This window comes from Boleophthalmus pectinirostris, unplaced genomic scaffold, assembly GCF_026225935.1.
Source record: "Boleophthalmus pectinirostris isolate CB_2022bp ecotype Guang Dong unplaced genomic scaffold, ASM2622593v1 HiC_scaffold_6, whole genome shotgun sequence".
Lineage (NCBI taxonomy): Eukaryota > Metazoa > Chordata > Actinopteri > Gobiiformes > Gobiidae > Boleophthalmus > Boleophthalmus pectinirostris.
The window spans coordinates 26,213,165-26,240,863 of NW_026571447.1; the positions used below are offsets into that span (position 1 = coordinate 26,213,165).

At 39.9% G+C, this 27,699-nt stretch overlaps 1 protein-coding gene and 1 long non-coding RNA gene across 3 annotated transcripts in view; one reads left to right on the plus strand and one right to left on the minus strand.

Annotated features, from left to right (window-relative positions):
- The first annotated feature begins 4,078 nt into the window (after positions 1-4,078).
- On the plus strand, positions 4,079-4,843 carry LOC129411847 (uncharacterized). 2 transcript variants are annotated; one of them, XR_008633465.1, is made up of 5 exons: positions 4,079-4,237; positions 4,301-4,405; positions 4,474-4,551; positions 4,617-4,719; positions 4,784-4,843. It is a non-coding gene; the product is annotated as an uncharacterized LOC129411847 (long non-coding RNA). The 2 variants fall into 2 exon arrangements; XR_008633464.1 differs by having other exon boundaries at positions 4,617-4,816.
- A 10,718-nt stretch (positions 4,844-15,561) lies between these two features.
- LOC129411804 (zinc finger protein 804B) overlaps positions 15,562-27,699 on the minus strand; it is a 79,416-nt gene continuing 67,278 nt past the window's right edge. Inside the window, exons 4-5 of the mRNA XM_055163885.1 lie at positions 23,599-23,729; positions 15,562-19,015 (exon numbers count right to left, since the gene is read on the minus strand). Coding sequence (XP_055019860.1) covers positions 15,562-19,015; positions 23,599-23,729 — 3,585 coding nt within the window. The remainder of the gene's footprint in view (positions 19,016-23,598; positions 23,730-27,699) is intronic.

Here is a 27,699-nt window from a genome sequence, read left to right on the forward strand (position 1 = left end):
CAACCAGCTGAAGCTTGAGATTTTTTTTATCGTTGATGAAATGATTACATGTCATTTTTGAACCCTACATGTTTGACCTGGATCAGAATTTTTTTCAGTTATTATCACAGAGAAGTGGGCAGGGATACGGGATAGGTGAGGCTTCAAATGCGATACAATACAGAGACTAATCAATCAAAAAACTAATCTGATAAAGTTATTTATGATGGAAAATTGTTATAACATGATTAAAAGCTCATGAAAGTAGATTTTTCCATAACAGATCCCCTTTAAGACCTAAGTAACTTTGTAATTTTCGTTTTAGGTGGGCAAATATCTTTTCACATCATGTACCACAAACATGATTACATTTGTTATTTGGGCTCGTCTAAGTGTTCTTGATTAAATGCAGTCCCAAGTGGCCTTTAAAAGTAGCTGCAGTAGTAATGACTAATAGTAAGTAGTATTTTGTACCATAATCGTAGCATGGCCAACCAACATAATGGTTTGTTGGCCTCTTTTGGGAAGAATCTGTAATTGCGATTAGATTTATTTTTGCTCTCAAGCTTGAGAGCGCACTCAAATTATCAACAGAATTATGAACTGCCAGACAAATACAAGAAGGTTTTTGGAGAGCTCTAAACTACAGGGTTAGAAGGATTTATTCATAACAAGGCCCATTGGGGTGGGATCATTTGTTTGTTCAATTTGTGTAATTTATGTCAGTATGGTTGTGATTGCTCTTGGAGGGATAGAGGAAGTAGTAACTGTGGTTAGTAGTGTCTGCATGTGGTGAAGTAGGACTCACATGTACTAGTACACATTATACAGACAAACATACACGTACACATTTTCATTACAAACAAATTATGTCGTTTTTCATGTTAGAATCTTTAGTAAAAATACTGTCAGTTGTTTTTACCATTCATGCACTATAACCAGTACTTTTTGCAATATGGAGTACTTAATATTGCTGAAAGAAACTTGATTTTGTCTTAGAGCTTCATATTTAACAAACCTGTGTAAATGAATGGATCTTTAATAATAGACTTTCATAAATTGCTTCACCTGTGACAGAAGATATCTCTGTACTTTTCTCCGCTCGTGTCCATCTCCAGGGAAACGGCTCCATAATTAGTAAGAGAGCGTGCGTGCACACCCGCGCTCCTATGTGTTTTTAATAATCGGCGTTAATGAGATGAGTAGAGAGGAGAATAATCCTGGATTAACATCAGAAAAAATCCATGTGTCGTCATAACAACGGCCCGATGGAACTTTAATTATTGAAATGCTCCCACACAAAAGCTCATATAGACTCCATATATAGACATGGCATCTCTGCAGTCACCACCACTGCGAACATCAGATACAACAGAGCTATGTGTGTACGTGTGCGTGTGCGTATGTCTGTGTGTGTGTGTGTCTGTGTGTGTATTGTTGACTTAATTAGAGAGTTAAACAGGGAGCCCCTCTGAAGGGATTAGAGGGAAATTATTAGGATCTGGAGGTTTAAAGCTGTTAAATGGAAACAGGAGGAAGCCGTGGCTCTGGAGAGTTGGACACACACTTACACTGTACACACACGTTTGACTTTTGTAAAGGACTCTAACTATCAGGGCTGTGATCAGAGGGGGAGATTTGAATCTGTTGTAAGGTCAACACACGAGAAATCAATATGTGAATGAATACACTAGAGTTCTGTAATTTAACATGGTTTTATAAAATGGGAAATGGACAACATGTAACTTTTTATGCTTAGTTATAAGGCTACTTACTTACAATTACAAGAGTAGGAGTATTTTGAGACAATAGACACAAAAGTCTTGCAGCTTGAACCACTAACAAATCAGCGCATCTTTACTTCTGTTTAGTAAGTACTTCATTAAAAATTAGAAAGAAGAGCTGCAAGATATATTGTAATGAAATTATAAGAATGTTGCCATACTATACCAACTTTATTTATAAAGCACTTTAAAAACTCTACAGCTGGCCAAAGTGCGTTACACAAACATCAAATAGACAAGGACAATGTCAGTACAAGAAAATACAAACACAATAAAACTACTAAAAAAAACAAAACATAGAAAACAATAAGATACTCAACAACAAAAAATGTATGTCACTTGTTAAAAGCCAGTGAAAAAAGGTGCATTTTTAGGAGTGATTTAAAAACAAGTACAGACTCTGCCTGTCTGATCTGTAATAGTAACTGGTTCCAGAGCCATGGGGCAGCAACAGAAAACGCACGACCCCCTCGAAGCGGCGTTCAGTCTTTGGGACGGTGAGCTGGAGGTGGTCTGCTGACCTGAGAGTGCGAGGGGGTGTAAGGGTGGATCACGTCAGTGAGATAGGAGAGCGCTAGGCCGTGTAAACACTCAAAAGTAAATAAAATAATTTTTAAATCGACTCTAAAAGACACTGGGAGCCAATGGTTGCAATTATCAGTTTGCAAAGATTGTAATTATTTAAAGAACATGATTTTCTAATACATATATCAAATATCCCGTCATTTTCTGTGTAAAACTCAATTTTCAACTCTGTAGTCTTGAAGATGTTCTGAAATGCATGAGATTTTTGTAGCTTTATAGTTCATGTTCTTCTCTTAAATGTTAATGCCCCTGCAGTTTAAAATTAGCACTTTGAAAAGAATACTGTGAATTCATGAATCGAAAATCTAATCGCAATTGCATTGCCTGTCAGAAAAATCGCTAATAGATCTTTCTTTCTAAACCGCATAGCTTTGAAAACAAGTGAATTTCCACCTCAAACTGCCTTTAAAGCCTCAATAGATATTCATAGGGCTAAATGCTGATGTTACCTGAAGAAGGTGAGGGAAAATTGACCCAGGATCGATTGTCTTTCCTGGTCTGATAAGAGGCGCGTGCTCTCATCTGCTCATCTGCATTCTGTCCTCCTCCCTGTGTCTGTGCATGGCTGTGGATGAATTAATGACAAAAGAGGAGTGATGTTATCTGACCCAAGGGTTGATCCTGACGGCTTCAGTTAAAAGCCATAAACTAAGTGACCTTTATAAGCTATACGAGTACCATTTACTGCTCAGGATTAAACTCTGTGGTTAGATATAGGGGGAAGATATGGGTGATGGATGACGCTAAGGGTTAATAGTCACAGAACAGTGGGACATTATTGGATTTTTAAAAGGTAATAGAGATTTTAAAGGCCATGATTTTAAAACAATGTACGCCATTCTTTCAATCGATACAGCGAGAAGGACTACATGATGTGGTCTAAAAATCAAACATCTGTTGGACAAAAATACAATGTTTTCCTCTGTATTGTGTTTGCAGCAAAATCATTTTTCATAATTAACTCGGAGGGATGTTGTGTTTGTCATTGATCTGCATAGCCCGTCGATACAGCTATTTTGGACCCTCCCGGCGGTGCTATTGTCTGAGGATTGAATGTGATCAGGCATCTCTACATGTGCACGCAGGGTTTATGATGGTCTGTGTGTGTGTGTGCGAGTTGTAATCTTTGAGAGGAACATCTGTCTCTCGTAGATAACATTAGCCATGCTGTCTTACAACCGAGCGTCACATCTTAACCATTAAACCCTCCTAAATTATAGCCATTACGGCCCAGTGTACAGGCAGGTGGGGCGCTGCTGGCGGCGCGTGTCCTTGGGCAAAAGTCTAAGGTTAGATACTGCAGGTAAAAACATTATTGCTGCATTCAGAGGTCATTTATGAGATGTGTTCTCGTTCTATTGCATATTGCTTCCTTACTGAAATAATGAAAATGTGTAAATTGTATCACTAAAATATAAAAACTTTAAAAAATTTAAAATGAAATATCAATGACATATCAAAGCAAATGAGTTACCTTCACAGTCCTGTCAATAAAATATAAGAAAAACTAAGAGAAACCTTATTTGTCCCACAATGGAAGAATTCTAATGTTGCAACACAAAGAACATAACACACAAAAAATACATTTAAATTTACCCATTTAATTAGAATATAGAACATTCAATGAAAACTTCACATTTTTGAATGCAAATGTGTCTATGTTTAAAGCCCCACTGTGAAATCTTTTTATTGCTCTGAAAACATGCGTCCTTACTGTATGCATGTGTGGCATGACCGGCTTTGAGGGTCTAGGCTGCAGGTGCTCTTACCTGGCGTTCCGTGGCGCTGCGCTGGTGGGCTATTTAAGCGCTCCCTTCTCAGTCGTTCCCCCTTTTGGCTCACACGCTCTTCCGGGCCTCTCCTTGTGGCCGCTCTGTCCTCCCGCTCAGGTAACTTCACTTGGTAACTTCCATGGCCGTTATATCTAAATTTCCATCCACGTCTCTTTTTAGTGCCGCTGCTTGGCCACTGCTTGGCCGGTGCTCTGCACCGCATCAGTCCCTCGCTCCTCCGAGTCGCGGAGCACCTAGGGCGCGCTTTCATCTCCTCTGACCAAGGTAATGCACGCCCGATACTCCTCCACTCATTCATTCGTGCCCATACTTAAACCGGTGTCTCTCGGTAGCTCCACGGGTAAGACGAGTGAATCCCTCCCCATTGCGCTTGGCTGTGCGCCGCCGTGTCCCGTAAACCGCGGCGGCAGGTAACCAAAACCCTATTCCCACGTGCTACCTGTGCCAAACAATTCTCAAAATTGTCTGTTTATAGCGTGTGCCGGTCCACATTGTTGGACCACGTCTGGACGCAGTTGTTCTATGTAGAGTTGCCTTCGATTCAGCCTGGGGATTGCGCACTGTCACACTCAACCACGGTATGTTTGGCCCAGATCCTTACGCTGCAGGCTCTGAGTTTAATCCCAAAATTTAACTTTTCAGGTGTCGGCGGGGGCCTGCAGCGGCGTGAGGACACCACCTCTGCTGTTTTGCTTTTGTTTTGCTTGTAGTTTTATTTTGTTTCGCTTTTAGTTTTATTTTGTTTTGCTCTGTTTTGTTTGTTGGGTTCTGTTTGCTTTGTTTCAGTTTTGCTTTGGGTTTTGGGGTTTTGTTTTGCACTTTCAATATTGTGTACCTGTTCACCCACTGTAGTGTTTTACTGGTTGCCTATTTTTATGAATGTAGCTACTTTTAGCATTTAAATCTGTCTTTTAAAACAACAGAAAATCAATAAAGATTGTGTAATTGATGGAACCTGGCTCCCTCTCCCTCTATGATATACTTACCTGTGTGCCTTACATTTACTTAATTTCCCCAAACTAGATTTGGGGTGGCGTTGTTGCAGCAACATATTATCACACTTAAACAATTCCCGGAGCGTTAACCCCTCGGTTGCCACACATGTATGTGTCTTTATTTGTCCCTTTGACTATAATATTCTAGTCAGGCTGGCGCCACCTAGTGCCTCCTCTCAATTTCATTTCTCGCCAGCGACTAGGTCAGGAATCAAAATACACTAGACCAGGGCTGTCAAACTCAAATTCACAGAGGGCCAAAATTAAAAACTGGGACTAAGTCGTGGGCCAAACTAAATATTTCATGAATAGTTATTCAACAACATCTGCATGTTTTCTCTTCTTTCGAGATACGTAATTTGAAACCTTTTCATATTAAAATTAATATTTAATAATAATTTTGCTTAAACACTGAATCCAGAACAAGCATAATATAAAATAATAACAATTTTAAATAAATAATTTCTCTATAGCCTATCTGTAGCCAGTGGGCCAGCTCTAATACATATTTGATATGAACTCGCAGGCCAAATATAATAATATTGATGGCCAAATTTGGCCCATGGGCCTGAGTTTGACATGTTTGCACTTGATCACAAAAACCCCGGACGTGCGAGTCTTTGCTGACTCTCCGCGAGTCAACGAAGAGCCATACATTCTGTGTTGGCAACAATTCCCAAGATCGAGGATTTAAAGCCGAAACAAAGAGAATGTTTGGTGAATTTTATCAAGGGGAAAGACGTCATTGCCCTTCTTCCTACATGATTTGGGAAAAGTTTAATATACCAGTTAGCCCTGTTAGCGGTCCATTATATACGTCACGACCAAATAGCAGCGATTGGTTAAATAAAAAAAAGTACCCGCCTACCCGTTGTGTGAACGAATCCTAATGCTGCGAGGTTTCCACAAAGTGAAACCGGCTGATGAATCATGTTAATAATATTCCACATATGGCTTAAAACTATCTAAAAATCTATCTGCATGGAGAATGCTCTGAGGATTGATTTCAATCTCTTTTCACAAAATCATGAAGGTGACATGCCACCCCCAGAAAGTTACATGGTGTTGCTTTAAATAGATGGTGTCAAAGTTGCACCTCCAATCTGTTTTTCCCCCACCAAACACAGTAACCTTTTAAGTTGATGCCACCTGTAGTGTCACCTTAAAAGCGTCATCGCCCCCACTACCTGTTATAATCCAATGAGAATAATGCTATTTTCCTAAGTCTTTGAAGTGAGTGGTAAAGCATGTTTCTCTAGGTGTGTGTCCTATACACCAGTGTTATATGTGTTTGATGTGATCGCTCTAAACAGCCCCGAGCCACTAAACTCCACATTCCTGCGCCTGCCGCAGCGCCTGCCTCTCCTGCCGCCTCAGTGGTGACAGATCATGCTTTGAACTACACTTTTATCTGCTCTGTTCAAAGGCTCCAAAAGTTCATAAAGTTACGTATCGCCACATTAAAATTACATGCAATGCTTTAAATTAGTCACCGACAATACAGGCAAATGTTTTTACATAAAGGCCTTGTACACCAGTCGGTTTGGCCGGTGGCAGTCATGAGATAAACATTTCAACCCTTTATTTAAGACAGTAGAAAAGGTTTAGTGTGCATACATCCATTTATAATTAAAGATTCATTATACATATTTTATGGCTCATGGATTGGCACTTGCTGATGTTCTTGCTGTATCTGAAATTTCCACAGCATGGCATTACACCTGTCTATCTTCATGGAGACGAGCATGTGGTGCCACCAGGCCAAGTTATGGATCACATCTGTGTAGAGGCAACCCTGTTCATTCATTTGTTCATGTTTTTACAAGTTATTTCTGAGCACCCCCCATGGCTCAAGGTCCACTCACCTTTGTAAAGTTTTGTCAAAGTGTGTGGTTCTGGCTGGCCAGCTAAGTTGTATAGTGCACTTTATTTTATTAGGATATTTAAAAACGTTATATGCACATGAATGGAGAAAAAATCCCATCAAGACCTGGAAGCAATCTGTGATCAGATTTATTCTTTTTATTTTTATTGAAAGACATAAAACGCCCATGGTGAAAGTGAAGGTGCCCATGGAAACACAACTTTCTTTCATGTGCAACAGTTAAGCGTCAAGGTAGTGCGTATAAACATGTCAAATAAATTGAGCATGTAGTTTAAGCAGAATGCAGTTTTGATTAGTACTGAATATTTGATGCTTTTTTATTCAATGTAGAGACATATTTTGATGCATTTACACTCCCGGTTTGGTCCTATTTTGTTGTAGTCTTGGTTGATTCTGGTTTGGTCCAAGTTTAGTTTCAGTTTTGAAGTACTATGTGTGGGTGTAAATTAGAACTTTTGTGGTTTAATAAGCAAAATATTTAATTAAAACTTTGCTCCAGTATGACTTTTCTTCCAATATGTGTTTTTTGAAGAGGAGGTAAAAGTATTATTCACAACTTTAGTGTGTTTTTTTCAAGGTGTCTTTTATATCTGAGGATTTGTCTCCATAGAGATTTGTATCCTGTAATGTTCCACAGTATGACATTATGAAACCATCCTGCTCCTTGAAAACCACGCCAAGTTACAGGTCAGATCTGTGGCAACTCTGAGTACATTATTCATTAAAGCATGTAAGTTTCATGTTATATTGTGGGACAAGGCAAAGCAATGGCAGCTCCGTGGATACAAGCATGAGGTAGATTAACAAAATACGGCTGGGCATTTTTATTATTGTTAAGTGAGAGATTAAGCCATATCATTTTGACCCTGATCTATATGACTAGTCTGAGCTTTGGCTGTCACTGTGTGGTTTCCGGAGGGCCGTTACGATTATTCTTCAGACTGTAAATGTTAGTACTTTCCCTGACTGCTGCAAAAACGCTGTGAAAAGATGGAAATTGCAGTGGAACCGGCTGGTAGCTCCTGTATGTCACATCGCCACGACTCAAGCAAACTTTTAATGAATGTCACCCAGAAAGAAAGGTATGGCGAAGCGGTTTTTGTGTGAAATAATATTACCGTGAAGCACAATGTAGGAAAACTAGAGTGCACTGTAATCCACTTCTCCACTGCGTAAATGATGGCGGCACTCAATAAGGCGAATTCACAGGACAAAGTGTTTTTATATTCAATGCCCAGGGAGAGAAACATAACTCTTGTGACCTGGTTGAATCAAAGCCACAAACGACCACTGCATCACCAAAAAGAAACTTCCAAGTGTCTAATTTACGCAGCGCAGCAATTTGGGTCAATGGCTTTCTGCAAGTAGCCGTGAGGGGCTCCAGTCTCAACTACCCCCCGAACAGTGGAACAATCAAATCTACTGCCAATATCTGTGTGCGTGTGAGCGAGAGAGCCAGCCTTTCTTTTTTATACCTCATTAATTCACCGAAGAGATTGACGAGAGGAAAGCGCTTATTTCACGACATAAATCAAAGCTATACTGTGCTCTGGGGATGCACATACAAAGCAGTTATACAGTGGGGGTGATCTCAGGATCCTATTAATATGAATGACTAAATATACTTATAATGTGATCGCTGTATTACTCCTGTCCAGCTGTGAAGGGATGAGGAGGTACATTTATTAAGGGTTTTTGGAGTAAATTAGTTGCCAGGCGAGCCAGTTCCTCCTACTACATTCTGTTCGATAGCAGGTGGGTCTTTTCCAGCACATATCTGCACGTGTCAGTGTTTCCCAAATGCAAAAAAGAAAAAAAAAATTTTTTAAAAGACAACATAATGGTTTCAAAACTTTATCTTGTGAGAGAATAAGACATTTCCGTATATTGTTTTGTTTTATACTTATGAAACAAATTCTTACATTTTTATTTTATGTATTAGGGATGTAACAATAAGTGAAATTTTGTGATATCGTATCGTCAAAGTTCTCAATAATATCGTATTGGACCATCACGATATATTATAGAATTACAAGTCTCTTTGCTTAAATTAAGTGTTATGATGCAGCAATAGAGGGGACAACATAGACCATGATCCTTTGCTCCATTTCAGTGCAGACTACATGAAGAAATAACAGTTCTAAGCACTTTTAAGTCATAGTTTTTTGGACTAAGTCTTGTCAAGGCTTTTTAAGAGGAAAAAGTAGCATATTAACAGTTTTATTAGCCTCCACAAAATATTGCAATAAATATTTTACTGTGAGATGTATATCTCTCTGTGTGAAAATATCACACAGAGAGATTTGGATGTTGTTACATCCCTAATCGTGAGACTCCCCACGATATCTCAGTAAATATCGTACTGTGAGGTTCATACCGTGACAATATCATATCGTGAGACTTGAATATTGTTAGTGTAACTTTTCTGGTTGAGTGTCTGCTACCTGCTTGTCTCCATGGAGATGTTATTGCTTTCTCTGGAATGTTCCATGGTATGACTGTAAACATACACTTACTGTACATCTGCCATTTATTCATTAAGGGTGTTTCTATTGCTCAGAAATACAGTATTTTTTTTCTGTGAGGGGCGACTCTCCGCAGACCTGACTTGTAATGTAGTATTGTGCTGTAACCTGTTTGCTTCCCTCATGTTAGGTAGATTTAAACTGTAGTGTGGAACATTCTAGACCAGGAGTGAGCTACCTTTACAAAACAAAAATGCCAGAGAGCTGCTAGTTTTAGCGGTCACAAGAAAGTGAGTAAATATAAGAGCCAGAGCGAGCTTTAGATGAGGTACAGTTAGATGCCGATAAAATATAAACCATTATCCATAGTAGGGCACAAAGTTAGGCAACAAAATGATACATGCATAACGGTAATAAACATTGAATTAATCAAATTAGACTTAAAATTCAGCACAAAACGTGTAATTCAGAAATCCCTTTGTGAGGTACTTGGAAAGTGGTGGAGAGCTAACAGTAATTTCCAAGCTATAAGTTGGAGACCCCCGTCTAGACAGAGGAATAACATTTCCATGGAGACATCAGGTGGCAGATCCTCCGCTAGAAATGTTACACTTTTAATGTAGCACTATGTATATCTTCAAAAATACAAAATGAACAAAGCAAATGTGTTTATAAAATTTTTGGTTTTGGTATTTTTCCATAAAAAAAAATAAAATATATATAATATATATATATATATATATATATATATATATATATATATATATATATATATATATTAATGGTAAAAATCACTAAAATGTATATATGTTTTATTGTGCGTATGTCTGAGTGGAGTAGGATTCTTGACCAAATACTGTAATATAATGTTTTCTTTTTGTCACGTGTATTGTAACAGTAACAGTAACAAATTTACAAATGTATACTTTTTCTCTAGTCACATCTTCATGTAACAATACAGTCTGTTTGAATGTCAATTTTTTCCACCTGGAGCTCCACCTGGCCCAATTACCGTGACACCCGCCTAATAAAATAATAGCCTGATCTCCACCACACCCCCTTCAGACTTACAGAGTAACAAGACCTGTGCGTAATGACATGAAAACAGCGTGGGCCGAACTCTTTCTCCATCAGCGCTCTGATTATCTGCACTGGAGAAGTTGCAGCACAGTGAAGTAGCCTATCTGTAAATGATATTGTGGGTGAGGGAGCGCGGCGTGTGCATGCGAGTCTGCGTGCCCAGATAGAGAGGTTTGATGCCGTAACAGCTGCTAATTATTGCTGCTCTATATTTCACACAGTCTGTTTGATCTCCTGTCCTGTGGAGCCTGATAGGGATTCTGTGTCTCCCATATTTCTCCCATATCCACACATACACGCGCATATCAGATGAGGGGTCGCGGGGAGCACGAGATGGGAGAACTGCTTCTAATTATAGGCCATCCTCGGGTTCATATTTCTCAGCACTGGAAGGTTGCATCATTTTGCTTTTTTTGTGATTCTGTCTGCATTGGTCGCCGTGGCTACCCCCCTGTCGTGGCTGGGTTGTGTTCACTGATATCACAGAGGGCAAATCAATCCAATCTCTCAAAGCATTGTGGGTAGTGGGAGTCCGCAGACCATCTGGCTGTGTCTGTGTGCTGCTCCCTGAGAGGTGTCCGCTACAGTGATCAATGCTGTGGTTTTAAAAGTTCAGTGCCCTCAGTCTTCACACGCCGCACATTATAATAATAGTGTCATGTGGTTATTTATTTTGTAGGAATCTGACAATATATGCAAATCTCATGGTACAATAAAGTCAGTGTTCAGCTCAAAATACAAGAGCCTATTGATTGTGATGGGCTCATGGTGAAATGTAACTTTGCTCAAATAAATAAGCCTAGATATAAATCCCTGACTGTCCTTCAGGTTCATCTTACACAACATGAATTCTTGTGAGCTTCAAGCCATGTTACAATATTGTTAGCTCATCGAAAAAACATACCTGTGTGTGTGTTTTATTTCATTCACACATGTTTGAGTAAACCTTGATTATTAGTCTGTCTACATCTCCAAAGCTCAAAATGCTCTGTTCCAGCTTGTGATGTCATGTTATGGTTGTTTTCATGTTAACAGCTGCTTTTTACCTTTAGTTCAGTAAATAAAAGTAAAAAAAATAAATAAATAAAAGATTGCAGTGTAGGTGTATGGATTTTAAAAACACAGTTCTTGTATTACCTACCACATGGCATCACCAGGTGGAACAAAAGTGTTTTCTATTTGAGAAAACAACAGCCTAAATATGCAGGATTTGTGTATTAAATATGTGTGAATGAAACAAACACAGCTCTTAGTTTGTTTTTAATGAGGAAACATCATCACATATCAGAAAAGAGCAAAATATAGACCCTTTAAAGTTTTCTGAAGACAAAGTGGACTTTTGCTGTCTCTGCACTGCTAACAACAACTAGCATGCTAACAGCCCACCACTGTAACTTCCTGGTTCTGTACTCAAACTAGACAGATGTCACTATGGCCATACTGGCTTGTCAAAGCCTGATCCCGTCAGATCTCAGAAGCTAAGCAAGTCCTGGCCTGCTTAGTACTTGATTGGAGACCACTGGGAAAATCAAGGACCACAGTGGGACGCCAGTTGCAAAAACTGTCATTGTGTCCTTAGGCAAGGCACTTCACCCACATTGCCTAGTATTAATGTGGTGTGTGCGTGATGGTGCTGGTGGCGGAGGGGCTGCTGACGCAGATTGGCAGCTTTGTTTCCATGAGTATAATATACAGTGGAATCTTACCATTACCGGGTAAAGAGTGAACGAATAATGCTCTGTAAAAAGCGTCTTTGTGACATATGTCTTTGAAAAGCGATATATAAATAAAGACATACTTACTATTGCATTACAGTACAGAATATTGGTTACTGTACTGTCCCTTTTGAGATGGAGGATTAAAATGCATTATGTGTTTATTATTCATTCATTCATGTTGGCTCCACTGAATGAAGTGGCAGTGCCATCTGTGTACTCATCTGAAGAACATTCATGCAGTTCAGCCTATTATCATGGCATAGTTATTTCATGGTTAATGTTACGTACTTATTGTTAGGACAAATGTTTTCATGTTCTTAAATTATAAAATAGTCACATACTTAAAATTGATGAACATTTTTGAAACCTTTTCACTTTTGTCCCATTTTGCTATCTCTCGTTCAGCACCTGTTCAGACAAAACATGAAAACCAAAATCAGTTATTTTGTTTTTGCGCTTTCTGGTTTTAATTTTTTGTTATGTGCTTACGTTTAAGTGTGTGGGGAAATCATTCTTCACAAAGAACTGTCCCTGATAACACTAATAAAAAATTCACTAGACAATGATTTGCATGATTTATTCCTTTATTTGTGAGATTTAGTTATAATTAATAATAACCTTTCCATTTTTCTAGGTCAGCAGTTTTACTTGGTATATTACCTACTAATAATAAATGCACTCAGTCATATCAATGCTTCATTGAGATAAACAAGGCTATACATTTTTACAATATTATAAGACATTCTCACTTTGCAAACCAGAAAATCTCACGGTAAAAACTTTATACTGTATTTACTGCTCTAACAACATGGAGCAGAGAGAAAGGCCATCAAGGTCTATAGTTACTCCTTTATATATTAAGAAACATTTGTGTGTTAGCCAGGACCGCAGCAGTGACTAGTATACAAGACTAACTTTTGCATTAATGTTTCTCATAATCATCACTGCATATTTACACTTTAAAGACTCGTGAGGTCTTACATGTGTCTGAGGAGGAAATGAGCTGTATTTGTGTGCCTGTTCAGTATTAATATTGCGCACACTATTTACCAATACGATAAGATGGTGTTTGGGTCCAGAGGTTTGTAGTTTCATCGCAGCTTCGACAACCAGTGCATATTATTGTTGTGTCCGTGGGCAAGACATTTTACCCACCTTTTACACTGTGTCTGATGTGTGAGTGATCGGTTGTGGCTTGAGGGACTATATGAAGTATGACGAGTTATTGAAAAATGACATCAAAACCAAAACAAAAAAAATCATACATACATTTAAAGTGACTATGAATGTATGGAAAAGTGCTATATTATTGTTACTGTCAATGTCACAATATAAAAAATCCCATAGTAAGAAAAAAAACCCCAAAAACACTTGCTTTTGACTGCAGTGATAAAAAAAAAACAAATAAAAAAAAACACTCCTTATATGAGACAAAAAAAGTCATTTTCAATTCATAGTTCAATAATAGCAATTTATTTAATATTACCATGTGTTCTTGAGCTAGTTCTGGTCAGGAACGGTCCAATCCTGTCCCTTTTCACTGTCAACTTGGTCAAATTAGTTTCTATTATCTATTACACTGCAAAAAATAAAATCTAGCCAATTTAAGATTACTTGAATTAAGGAAATTTGCTCATGATTTGAATAAATTTGACTTGACAAGTAAAATTATCTGATTTTTAAAAAATTACCGGGGAAATAATAATTTTTGAACATAAAATATGAATATACACCTTACTACACTTAAAAAAAAGAAAAACAACCACTTTTTGCACTAAAAATAAGAAACTAAACTGAATGTTGCTTGAATTAAGAATAGAAAAACACACTTATTCCATTGGTAGATAATTTTACTTGTCAAGTTGAAGTAAAATGTTCTTAATTTATGTCATCTTAACTTACCTAGATATTGTTTTTTTTCCAGTGTATATTACTATTATCTGGGTATAATTTTTGACAAGCTTATATATTAGACAAATGCTACATTACTGGTACTATTTACGATTTACCATTTAAGTTTCTGACAGTCACCTTTAGCTGAGATGGATTTGAGATGAGAAGTGAGATGTCCTGTCCCTGGCATGAAAGCTGGTACTTCAAAAGGCCCCTGTTCTGTTTGTGGTTCAGGAGAAGACAGAGGATGACACGGCCTCAGCTTGTCTTTGAATTGCAGGTGTAGCTTCCCTTTATACTGGACTGAATGAGGAACACTGTAGAAAGCAATAGATCAAAGTCCGTTTCTCTTAGTGTCTGGAACGGAGCAGCGAGGGCTAAATCGAAGAGCAAATTTTGATATCTGAAAACAGTCGGTACGCTTGGGTTTTCTGATGGTTTGCAGTTGTGACTAGTCTCGTAACAGCAATAGGTACAGTATTGTGCAAAAGTTCTATAATATAATGACTAATCCGAAGGGCTTTGAACAAAGAAATCTGAGTGGGTGTATAAAAATGCATTAAATTGCAAATGAAAAAAGAAAGAAAGAAAACAGAAAGAAGCTATGTTAAATCTACTTTTTATAGAGAAGTGAGGACATCTATACTGAGAAAATAATCTCAGCAAAGACAGTTCCTATGGCCACAGTCAAATGTGATTATGTTTTTAATCAAGGTTTCATAGGTTGCGTTCACGTGGCATCACACCATTTTCGATTCGAGTTTAAAACTGAGCTGGAGGACAGGAAACAGTTTGCAGATTTGTTAACCTGGTTTATGGTTAATTCTGTAATTACTCAAACTAGACACATGAAACCAAAACTAACACACTGAGTTCAATATCATCTCTCTAAATAAATAAAACTAAGGTCACATTATTTTTCACAGTAGTTTTAGAAAGTGCTGTGATTATTAAACCTCAAAGACATGACATAAGATCAATATGGCAAGTCTGCAGAGCCAATTCCTATACTGCATTTGGATATTTCTTTGAGAAATCACAAATCTCTCCTACAGTTGTATGCCTCTGCCCTCCATCTGAAATAATGACAGCATAAAAGTGAACATGATCCCTATGCTCTGTGTACTGACCCCTTCAAATTTAACTCAAATAAATCTCGTCATAATCAGTGATGTTTGTATTTTGTTCTTGCTTGACTCAAAAAACAGTGATTTGGATGTGCACCAAAATTAATCATTTTGCCCTTGGCTAACAGCAACCAGTAGAAAGATTTTTCAGAAAGATGATGAAAAAAAATAAAAAATAAAAACACAGAATCTGTCATGCATACACGTTAAACCTTTGCACAGTGCTGTAGATTGACATGTCAGAGATGATGTGCGAGTCATAAAGCCTTCTGTGGAAACCTGACTGTCCATGTTCTGTCCAGGAAGTGGTGTGGGGTCAGAGGCTGCAGCGTGAGGGGGGAGAGGGAGGAGAGAGAGGAGAGGGCCGCGGTGTGGAAGGAGACAGAGGGGTGCAGGAGAGGGACGGGCCGATGGGATAGCAGGATGGAGGGGAACAGAGGAGGCAGGTGCATGGGAGGAGGCCCGGGTGGAGGTATGTGGTGAAGAGAGAGATGGTGCAGAGGAGGAGCAGGGGGTGAGGGAGCACTGGGAGGAGCAGAGGAGGAGGGAGGCAGAGGCAAGAGGATGTGGTGCAGAGGAGGAGAGGGGGGCAGAGGGGGAACTGGGAGGGGGATGGGTGAGGAGTAGTTGTCATGTGGGAGGGGCAGAGGTAACTGTAGCGTGTGCTGTAGAGCAGGAGGCTGAGGAACAGTGTGTACAGGTGTGTAGTGGTCCTCCCCTGCTCCTCTCTCCTGAGCGCGCCCACACTCTGAGTACTTTGTGTGGGGCCTTTTCTCGCCTGTGTCCTGGCTGAGCTCCAGCACCTTCTGCATGTGCTCCCGGGCCTGCTCCTGCAACAGTCTGTACTTGTCCATCTCATCTGCTCTGAAGCTGACAGGTGGAGCTGCCTCTGCGGCCCCCTGCGTGTCCTGGGACCTGAGATTCAAATTGCTGCTTGTGCTTTGCTCTTGACCTGTGTCTTGGTGGTTCAGTTCTGTTCCTGTCTCTGTCTCCATGACTTTGGCCTCCTCCATTTCGTCAGCTTCTTTGTCTTTACCCCTTTCTATCAGAACCCTCTTGAGCCTGGCCTTTCTCTGGATAGCAGGGCGTTTTCCTATCAGCGGGAGGTGCAATGTTTTCACTGTTTTTTGGGATAAAGTCTGAGTTGTACAAAGTCCTGGGAGGATAGTGTTGGAGTTACAGTCTGTGTCTGGGGAGGTGGCCACATGAGAGCGGGTCTCTTGTAGTTCACACAGAGGTGTGCTTACATTATGAACAGTCAGTGGAGGTCTGTGAGGGGAAGAACTGGGACAGGAGCCTGAGCTGAGGCTGCTTATGCTCTGTGTCTCTGGAGAAGTGTTTACAGAGGCAGGACTGAGCCTCTTACTGGAGCTCACTGTCACTTTGTCCACAGAGATCCCAGAGCAGGTGCTCCACTCCCAGCTCAGCTCCGACAGGGTGGTGCTGCAGGGGCTGCAGGATCGTGGGCTCACCCGACTCACACTGGGAGGGCTCTGGGCCTGTCTGCTCCACCACTCAGGACTGGACACGTGCCGAACACTGGAGGGCCTGTTCCCCCAAAAAGGAGCTTCTTCTGGGCTGTCTCTCCTGGAGTCCGACCTGGATGTTCCAGGGTCCTCCCAGCTGTCGGTGCTGCCACAGGTCCATCTGTCCCAGTCGCCCTCACCTGTGCTGCCCCCTGTGCGCCCCCAGGTACTGGGACTCACACTGGACCTGAGTGGGTGTGGATGGTGCCACTCGTCAAACTTCTGCTCTGACCTCCAACCATGTGCTGTGCTGATCTGTGCATCTCCCCCAGGACCTGCCCCGCTCCTCCACTCCCACTGCTCTGCGTCGCACACAAAAGCCCTGTCACAGCCCTCTCCTAATTCCCTTCCCCTCACCTCCTCACAATGCCTCAAGTTCTTTCTTTTACTATGAATGGATTTCCTGTCCCTGTGGAGGAGTTTTCGCTTTCTTGCCGGGCTGTTACCGCTGCTGTTGTCAGGGTAACAGCAGTCAATGAAACTCCTGGGGTTGCTATGGTGACCTCTTTCCCAAAACATCTTGGAGTCAGATCCTGGAGAGAGGGAGCGTGAGGACAAGTGAGACCGCCAGGGAGGAGAGGCGGCGTGCCCGTGCCCCTCCTGTCTGCGATGGCGCCGTTGATGCTCGGAGCTCCTGTGAGGCCTTCTGCTCCTCGCTGAGACACATCCAGGCGTTCTTTCACCACTCCCCCGGGGACATCTGCTCCCCCCTCTCTCCACCCCTCCGGTCTGCCTCTCCCCCCACTCTCCCTCTCTCCCCTCTTTACACGACGACACCACCACACTCTTCACTTTGCACATTTTCCGCTTCTTCACAATCTTCTCCCTCTTTTCCCTCCTTCTCCGACTCTGCTTCCCCGTCTTGTGTTTCCTAATAGCGCACGTCCTCTTTCTCCGTGACACCATTGCTACGCCTACATTCGTCTGCATTGCACTGCTGCAAATTGTCTCACTATTGCCATCGCACCTGGTTGGGCTTGTGCACGTCTTTTGGGCGACATGATCTAATTTACAACTCAGGGGTGTGATAGCATTTTCACTCGCAACCTCTAATCTGCCCACCTGACGATTCTGGGTGTTGCAGTCGAAAGCGTCAATCTTATAGCCACATGAATGGGAATTTGGCACAATGCAATTTTCAGTGTTTTGTTTTTCTAGCCATTCTCCAGTTGATGTAGGGATTTTGTCTTTGAGAAACAGGTGCTCTTGTGTCTTTCCGTCAATGTGCTGAGTTTTCGTTGCCTCTTCAGTTTGTCCCTGCACCTGCACTCGTGTTTGCTTTGGAACAGAAACACCTGACATATACAATAACTGATTCTGATCCTCTAGTTTCTCTTGGAGTTGCTCGTGATCATGTAGTTTGCTGCTGTATGAGATATGTGGCACAAACTTTGTAAACTTTAATGAACTTGTTGGCCATCGCAGCTGGGTGGTCCCGTCTTTCCCCAAAACACAAATAGTCCGACTCTCTTCTCGCTCTGATTTGTTTTTTGTTGTACATTGCGGTCCGGTATCCGCCTCCTCCAGCCCCTTGCCACATGCCGACAAGAACAGTGAATCATTGCTCTGATTATCTTGTGCTTCCGTGGAAATAGCAGAGTGTTCCTTCTCCAAATCTCTTTTTTCAATTTCACTGTCTTCCGAGGCTGGCTCTCTGGGGACCGGCTCCATGCTGCGTAGTCCGACACTGTCAGAATTCTGCTCTTCCTCTGTCCCAATTTCTCTGTCTATGTCTCTCAAGATTTGCCGTATCCTTTCTCGCATCTGCTCCTTTTTCTTGTACATTTCGTCTTCCTCTAGGTCAGAGAACACAGAGGCACACGGTTCCAGTTTGGGACCCCTCCGAGAGAAGCAAAAAGACACCCCGAGTCTGCCTCCGACGCGTCTCCTCCCTGCAGGTAGAGGCAGCGGCGAGCAGGGGTCGACGCAGAGTTCAGAGCTGTGGATTTGGGGGAATTGTGCTGCTAAGACCGGAGGAGACTGCTGGGGAAGTGGACTAGGGGGGCAGATCTCCTCAGTTCTGGAGCTGGTAGTTGTTGTTATCGAGGTGGTTGGGGTATTTGGGATGTGAGTGCGATCCTCAGGTTTGTTGTCCTGGTTGTGGTCACGTAGATCCGTGAGGGTGTCCTTAGTTTGGTTTATGGCCCTCACTGCACTCTTCAGTCCATGGCCCCGTCTCGTGACCCTAGAAAAGATATAAAAGTAGACTCAGCTTCCACCAACATCATTAGTTTTTAAAAATTTATTTAATCTTAAGCTTAAACTTTTGACAAAGCTATAAAAGTATGATTTTTGTAAAGCACTGCTGGGTTTCAGACAACATCATAACATTCTATAGGCAGACCATATTTAATACAAATGGGAGCAACTAAAATGAATGATTTTTGTTGTAATACAGTGAGTTCAACATTTGTGAATTTACCATTTGGATATTTCATGGAAAAGTACACAATGTGATAAAATCTTGCGAGTATCATCACGTTAGAATCTGAAAACCTCTAATTGGTATTTATTAGCATAAAACTGATTTGAGTTTAATGCAGTGACACAAAAGTATTTTCTGTTTAGTTTATATAATATACTGTAATTAAAAACACCCAGTGTCATATTGCAAAAAATTAACACACCTAAATTCTGCCCACACCCTCACTGCAAATAAAACTGCAAAACTGGGCAGTACCTGGTGAGTGAAGAGGAAAGTGGGGCAGGATCTGGGCATGTGAGTAACAGTGTGATTGGTCTAACAGGTATCCACACTTCAAATTCTGCCCGTGCAGCAAGGTGTTTGTAACCAGAAACACCTGAGGCCAGTCATGTGTGATGTCATATAGGACTTGTTTTTTGACTGAGGTGCAAATGTTTTGACACAGAGCTACAAATTCACCTATGATGCTCAATGCTCAGTAGATTGTATCAAAACATACACAATAGGCCTGGGTAACTTTTTAAGACAAAAAGGTCCTATATTACACAATATGGATTGTGGTGTTACCTCATCATACCTGGAATTGTAATTGTTATTTGACTAATCCTGCATTATTAGTCTGTCTGTGTCTCGAAAGCTCAAAATGCTCTGTCTGCACCTTATAATGGCATGTAGTGGTAAATTTAAAGCTAACAGCTCCCATTTACCTTTTGTTCTATAGAGATGAGCAATTACAGGGCTGAATTTATCCTAATGCTTCTAGTGAAGGTGGATGGGGTTTAAAAACACAGTGGAGCACTTTCTGCATTACATGACAATGTAGAACAGAGAGTTTCCATTTGAGAAAAGAACAGAGCCTAAAAATGCAGGGTTTGTGTGTTAAACTTTGTGAATGAAAACACAACTCTGGGTATATTTTTGACAAGGAAACATTAGAACATAACATAGATCCACAAATAACATACTCTGGGACCTTTCATTAAGAACAGTGCAAAGAAATTGTTCTAATTTATTAAGTCTGAACTCTGGTCCAAACCACATTTATTCACACTGACAGAAGTCTGGCAGCAAACCTCAATATTATAACAACCCAAGCATATCACTGACCATTTGAAATTATTGATTCAATTAAAATTCAATTAACTGCACAGCTCTACCTCAAAAGATATTTACAAATACATAAAAGAAAACTGCACAAGCTGGTTATTATAGTACGTAATATGCAATGGATCAACAATAAACCTTGTAGATCTCAATGTAATCCCTCATTCCAGCAGGATACCTTTAAACTTTGTACTGAAAGCACTGCAGTATACAGTATATAGCCTCAAATCATTTAAAAATGTAGCTTCAAAACCCATGATGTCCCTGACCTTCTTTTGAACAGTGCTCGCCAGATGCACAAACTCTAGGGGGCGCTCTCTCACTTAGGCCAGTGGAACCCTGCTGTGCTTTGGACCCACTTGTCTGTTTCACATTGCCACAAGCACAGCTGCCTCTTGAAGGAGATCTGGCTCTTTTATTTTACAGCGATGTTTCTTTTTAGTTTATTTCAACTGCAGCATCTATACATTTCTATGCTACAGGGAAACATAGACAACTACAGTGAATATGGCTTTAAGGTTTTTACTCAAAACAGAGGACCATTACTCAAAAACAAAAAAAAAAAAAAAAAAAAAAGTAGAAGCAGTAGTAGTTGTCCAAAAAAATTACTCAAGTAAGAGTAAACGTGTTTGGAAACTACTACTCAAGTAAGAGTCAGACTGGACGTAAGATCTAAAAATATATAATAATAGTGAACAAAATGTGGTATTTTTCAATATGGATGCACCAATACTGATACAGTATTGATACTGAAAAATCAGCTGAATCGGTATTGGTTCTTTGATAACAGTTCAAGTGATATCCTGGCTGGGCCTTTAGTTGGATGTAATAAGACCATTTACGGGCACATTTTGGCTAAAAATGTCTCATGTTTTTTTTGGTTTTTTTTCATATGAAGCACTTCAGTGGTGATTTAAAGGATAAATAACAGTTGCATAACACAGCTGAATCTCTTGTGTAATAAGTTAATTCATGTTTTAAGGAATGTTTTATCAGTTTTATCATGTTGTATCGGTTAATATTGGGTATCGGTTGATACTTACACTCAAAGTATCAACACTGGTACCGGAAATGAAAAAAGCTGGATCAGTGTTTCCCTAATTTTCAAAGGATAGACCACAAAATATATGAAAAATAATAAACAATATTGGAGAAATACAAGAAACACATTAGACCTTTTAAATGGTGAAAATGTTGCCTCTAACAGGAGCTGAACCCCATGAATAGGATTCATTATTGTATTAAATGCCAGTTTGATTTATAGTTTGTAATTTATGTATATGTACATGGCAACAGAGTGGTTGGCTGCGTTTGTGGCTACCTGGATCACACACTGAGCTGTTTATCAACTTTTTCTTTTTTTTTTTTTTTAGCTCAGTTTTCAACATCATATCAAGGGATTTTAACCATCTAAGAAGTGCAGCATGTGCAGTTTAAAGGACACATACTATGAGAAAGAGCTGGATTTTGTGAAATGAGCTGTTTGTTTTTCCTGAGTCCATGGAGACCACGCGAGAGGCTAACAGAGGAGCTAGCTAAGGATCTAGCAAATGTGGCAGAAGACCTTCAGAGGAAAGACTGGAGGGAATGAACACAAGGGACTATTAAAATGTGTGCTGCAGCAAAACTTGATTTTCCCTCTGGATCAATAAAACCTCTCTCACACACACAAATGTTCAAACAATTTTAACCTGTTAACATCCTTTTGTCAGATGTTGACTTAACTCCCACTTTACTCAAGAAAGAATATTATTGCTCTGTAAAAACATATTAAAAACTATTCCAAGGCTACAATTTGATAAAAAAAAAAAAAAAAAAGTTGCTCAAATAATTGTAACTGCACATTAGTACTACCCACCTCAGCAGGACAACATAGTAACCTACAGTGTGTATGAATAGTGGTGTTGGCTCAATCCAGTTATTAGCACAAGAGTGATTTGCACATTTTAAAAAGAGGTTGTAAATATGGCCCCCATAAGCCATGCAGACAGGCTTTAATGAACCAGCGTCATTAGCGTAAACACAGAAGCCGTAAACATGTATCAAAACAATGAGACACGAGCAGCGCTGCTCTCATCCTCCATCACAGCGCTCATAAAACACTCTTAATTGCTTCGGGAATAGGTGCAATCAACTTGATCATTAGCTAAGTTTTTATTTCACTTGTTTTGACTGTGGACCTGGAGGCTACTTTAACATACGTCTTAAATACTTCATACATTTACTATATTACCTCGAGTGTTTTTGTTCTGGGCTCCTACTCCACAAGATTTGGAATAACAGACACTCTGAGTTTCTTGTAAAAACTGAGTAAGTACACAACACACAAACCCTGCATCTATAGTCAAGAGTTCTTCTCTCAAAACAGAAAACACTCTGTTCCACCTTGTGATATCATGTGGTAATACAGGAAGTGCTCCACTGTGTTTTTAAACTCCTTACACCTTGATTAGAATCATTTGGATGATTTTAGACCTGGAATTACCCATCTCTACTGGACTAAAAGCTGGTAACTCCGAAACTACAACTACATGACATCACAAGGTGGAACAAAGCATTTTAATTAATAATAAAGGATTACTCAAACATGTGTGAATGAAACAAAACACAACTCCAGGTACGTTTTTGAGGAGGTAACAACATTCTAACAAGGCTTAAAGCTCACAACAGTCAATTTTGTGTAATATAGGACTTTTAATGGCAGTATTATAATATATAGTTGGAATATTAGTAAAAGCAACATCAATAATACAAGTAAGAGCGGGTACTTTCTACTTGAGTAAACATCACATCTGTATATTTTTCACTCATTGCACAAGGTATATTTTTGCAAATAGTTATAATTATTTTATAAGCCTCGAGAGAATAAACAATGCTGATGGCAACTCTGGTACGTTTTCAAAATCTAAAGTGTTTTTTTTTAATTTATTTATTTTTAAAGTCCTCCTTGAAGACAACACACAGTTACATGCTTGTGTCTTTATCTTAAATGTGTCTCACCTGTGGCCCTTGTGTGAATAGACCCATCACATGTGAAAGAGGCTGACAAAACATGACATGCTCTGCCCCCAAACCCATGTCCTCCCTCTGTCCGTCTCACACACTCTCTCTTTGTCTTTCTCCCTCTCTAACCCTCTGTCCTTCTCTCTCTCTCTCTATCCATCTTTCCATTCCACTTCTCTCTCCTTCACCCCTCTCCTCCACCTCCACCTCCTCCTCCTCCTCTCTCTGTCTCTCACCTCTCCGTCTGTAGCTGCAGTTGGGCGAGTTGGTGCAGCCTCCTCAGAGCCCTCTCTTGTTTGCGTTGGTCCTTCCATGATTTCGACGCCACATTTCGGGCAAACTCTCTGTGCTTCAGCTCTTTCAGTCTCTGTGAAGAAAAAAAACACAACATTTACTTTATATAACTGTGTATAATTATAACTCCGCATCACTTGCCGAGTGATTCCTCAAAAGCTGAAAAACAGAACTAGTTCATTAAACGGTGCAGTGGTCCAAAATTACTCTTCACTTAATGTATGCATTCCAAACATTCTTATTCACTTCAGTTTTTAAAATGATTTTATAAGTACTAGGGGTGTAACGATATCCAAGTCTCACAATACGATATTATCAAGGTATGGACCTCAGGGTACGATATTTATATGTTGTATAAATGTCATAGGAAAGCTCACGATATGGGGGGTATGATATTTATTGCAATATTTTGTGGAGGCTAACAAAACTGTCAATATGCTACTTTTTCCTCTTAAAATGACTTGACAAGACTTAATCCAAAGAACTAAAATTGCTAAGAACAGTTATTTCTTTTTGTACACTTCTTCTACACTGAAATGGAGCAAAGGATCATGGTCTATGTAGTTCCCCTCTTTTTTTTTTTTTTTTTTTTTAGCTAATGCTGCTCCATAACTCTTAATTTAAGCAAAGAGACTTGTAATTCGAATATATTGTGATGGTCCACAATATTACTGTGAAATCTTTGATGATACGATATCACGATATTTAGGTTATTGTTACATCCCTAATAAGTACGATTCACAACTCTGTGTAAATTTAGCAACAACTAGCATGTTAACATCCACTTCCTGATTACATGATGATAAAACGCAGAGATCATATTTTGACCTCAAGAGCTGCTTCTGCAATGTTTCTGTACTGGGGCAAGGCACGTTTTGCTCGAATACATTTGGAAAAACCAGCTCCACGCCCTTTGACTGATACAAAAATTAAATACAATACGCCACATTAGAATACTGCGCCAGTGCCAGCCGCTCAGACAGTCGAGATAAACCTCTACCACACAGTTACAAAGGGGAAGTTTTCAGAAAGTATATAAAAAAAACAAAATCAATAACGGTAACGGACAAAATTCTGAAAGTTTTGGTGTTGATTAAATGTATTTTGTGCCATTCTTTGAGATATGGACTAAATTATAGAGTAATCAATGGTTGGCACTACGATCACCATTGCAGGATAAAAGCACTACCTTGGCAGTGGTCACTGTACTTTACGTACTTTCTTTTTCGATTTTTCATTTTTTCTTTTTGTCTTTTTTATGGTGATGCATCTTAAGAGCTTTTCTTAAAGTCCTGCTCCAAAATGTGACTGGATGGGGAGCAGTTGTTGGAGCCAAATGGACAAACTCTATTGTAGAAAATGCTGATCTCAGATATTCCAGCATCAACATATTTAAGGTTCACAGAGAATGGTAATAAAAATCAAGAGAGTGGCACTTCTGTGGGCAACCAGAGCTTAAAGGAGAAACGCCCAACTGGTTTAAGCCTTAAAGCACCTGAGCTACTGTACCACGTAATTAGACATGCTAACACCTAATTACAAATGCATTTTAATTAGGTGTAAGGTGTACCTATAGGCAGTCTGGAGCTCAAGTATTTCATTTCTTTACTACATTTTTTGTTATTGAGATGGTTTAGTATTATGAGCTATAGTGCATATTATTTCCTTTTTGAATTAATAAATATATTTGTTCTCCATCGTGTTCCACAACCGTGATCACTGATAACATTACTGCACATCACATTGTGTTTGTGAAATTGTAGTGCATTGTTTTGTATCATGCTTTTTAGACGAGGATTAGGATAGTCCTAAGGGCAAATTTGAGGAAAAGTCAGTAAACCATTTTTTTTTTTACATACTTTGAGGGTGCTGATTTAGAATATTTTGTTTACCAAGCTGGATTTTGAGTTCTAAACCTTCTAATTTGTATATATATATATATATATATATATATATATATATATATATATATATATATAATTTATGAATATATTATCCATCTATTCATCCGTCCATGTTCCGCTTATCTGGTGCCAGGTCACGGGGGCAGCAGTCTAAGTAGGGACTCCCATACTTCCTTCACCCCAGACACTTCCTCCAGCTCCTCCAGGGGGACCCTGAGGCCTTCCCAGGGCAGCACAGAGACATAGTCCCTCCAGCGTGTCCTGGGCCTCCTCCCACTGGGACGTGTCCGGAACACCTCCCGAGGAAGGCATTTCAAAGAATGAGAGCTGTCGATAGCAAACAGAGATAAATGACTTCCAGAAATAAAACTTAGCAATCACTTAGAATCCAAACCTAGTAGAAATCTGAATTAGGAATTTATTTCATTTCTGCTCATCAAATGAAGGAAATGAAGGATGCTAGCTTTAAAAAAGCTGCAGTATAGCCTTGTTTTTATTTCATTATGCTAATTAGGGGTCATGTGGTGACTTCTATCTCATAAAATTTACCTGGTATATATACAGTATACTGGTATTTGTTTTCTGGACTTTTTATGAAATCCATTCAAGTTAGAAAGAACTTTAATTTGATTAGCCTGGCGTCTATGCTATTATGCTAATTAGCATTCTTAAAACTCAAAATTCAGCTTGGTAAACAATATTTGGAATCAGCACCCTCAAATTATGGGAAATAGCATGTTACCAACTTTTCCCCAAATTTGCCCTCAGGACTTTTTCTGAAAGTATTCCTTGGAGTTATTCTCAGTCTATTTGTACATTTATGGTAAATTGGCATAAAAGAGTGTAGCAGGGCTGAGTCTTGTACACAGGCTTGAACAGCTTAATGTAAGAGGGTTCCAGTAGTGCCCATGAGAGACTGCTAAATTTCAATCTGGAAAGACTCAGAAACAGAGATTAAAAAGCTTTATGGAGTGATTAAGAGTTTGGCGGTCAGACCTCAGCAGAAGACATATGTGATGCTGAGTTGCATGGTGGGCTAATGAGCATTTAGGAAATGTCTCACCCCCTGGAGCTTTGACACTGGTGCTGGTCAAGAGAGGGCCAGAATATTAAGATGGCAAGTAGTGGGAGGATGATGGGGCGGAGGAGGCAGATATCTGGTGAGCACCTGGGTGAGAGGGTTTAAATATGGAAGACTGGGCATTGATTGGCTGAAGAGGAGGTGCGGAGGAGGTGTGCCAACGCCACGCGAAGGAGGGAGTGACCTGCCATTGCACCGGTGTAGGCTGAGGAGGAGGAGGAGAGCTGGAGTGAAGCTATGACTGGACATGAAGCTGCGGGTTTACCTTCCAGGCTTGAATTTATTTATTTTTCTATAAAGCTCAATTAACCAAACATGCATGAATAACATATAAAACTTCCCCAGGCATGATTTTGATGAGGAAACAACATTATAACATGGCAGAAGGCCCAAAAAAGTTGATTCTGCACAATAATTTTAATTTCTGCAAATGTCATTGCTTTGCCTGAAAATTTTCAAGGTTCTGCATTCAAAAATTGTAACAGGTTATAGGTCACATCTGTGGAGGGGCCAGCCAACTTGCAGTCAAAGGGCATGTTTTTCAGGGTATTTTCTTTAGCAATATAAAAACACGTGTAATTAAATAAATGCAAAAAATTATAATTAAAAGTAAAAGAGTGCAAATTTAATGTTCAGTTATCTCATTTTAAGGTGGATAGGCCCAATATACCAACCCAAACCATTCCAAAACATCTCCATTTTGTCAATTAAATAACACATTGGTTCACACTGACTTGCATCCACCCCAGTGTCAACTATAATGTCCAATTGATAAAGCGTTTGTCCACTGATCCAAAGGCTGGTGGTTCGAATCCCACTCTTAACATAAACACCATTGGTTGAGTGGTCAGGTCCATTGGCTCACAGGTTGCGTGATGTAAAGGGCTTTGAGCAGCTTGAAGGCTATTTGATATGTATATTTGAACATTTACCATTATGGCTGTTTCAGATATTGTGATGCCACGTGAGAGTCAGTGGGAATGTTGCATGGGGCTAAACTATGTAGAGTACGAGTCTGGTTTTATAGCCCTCTCCACGGACGGCTGTCTTTCAAACAG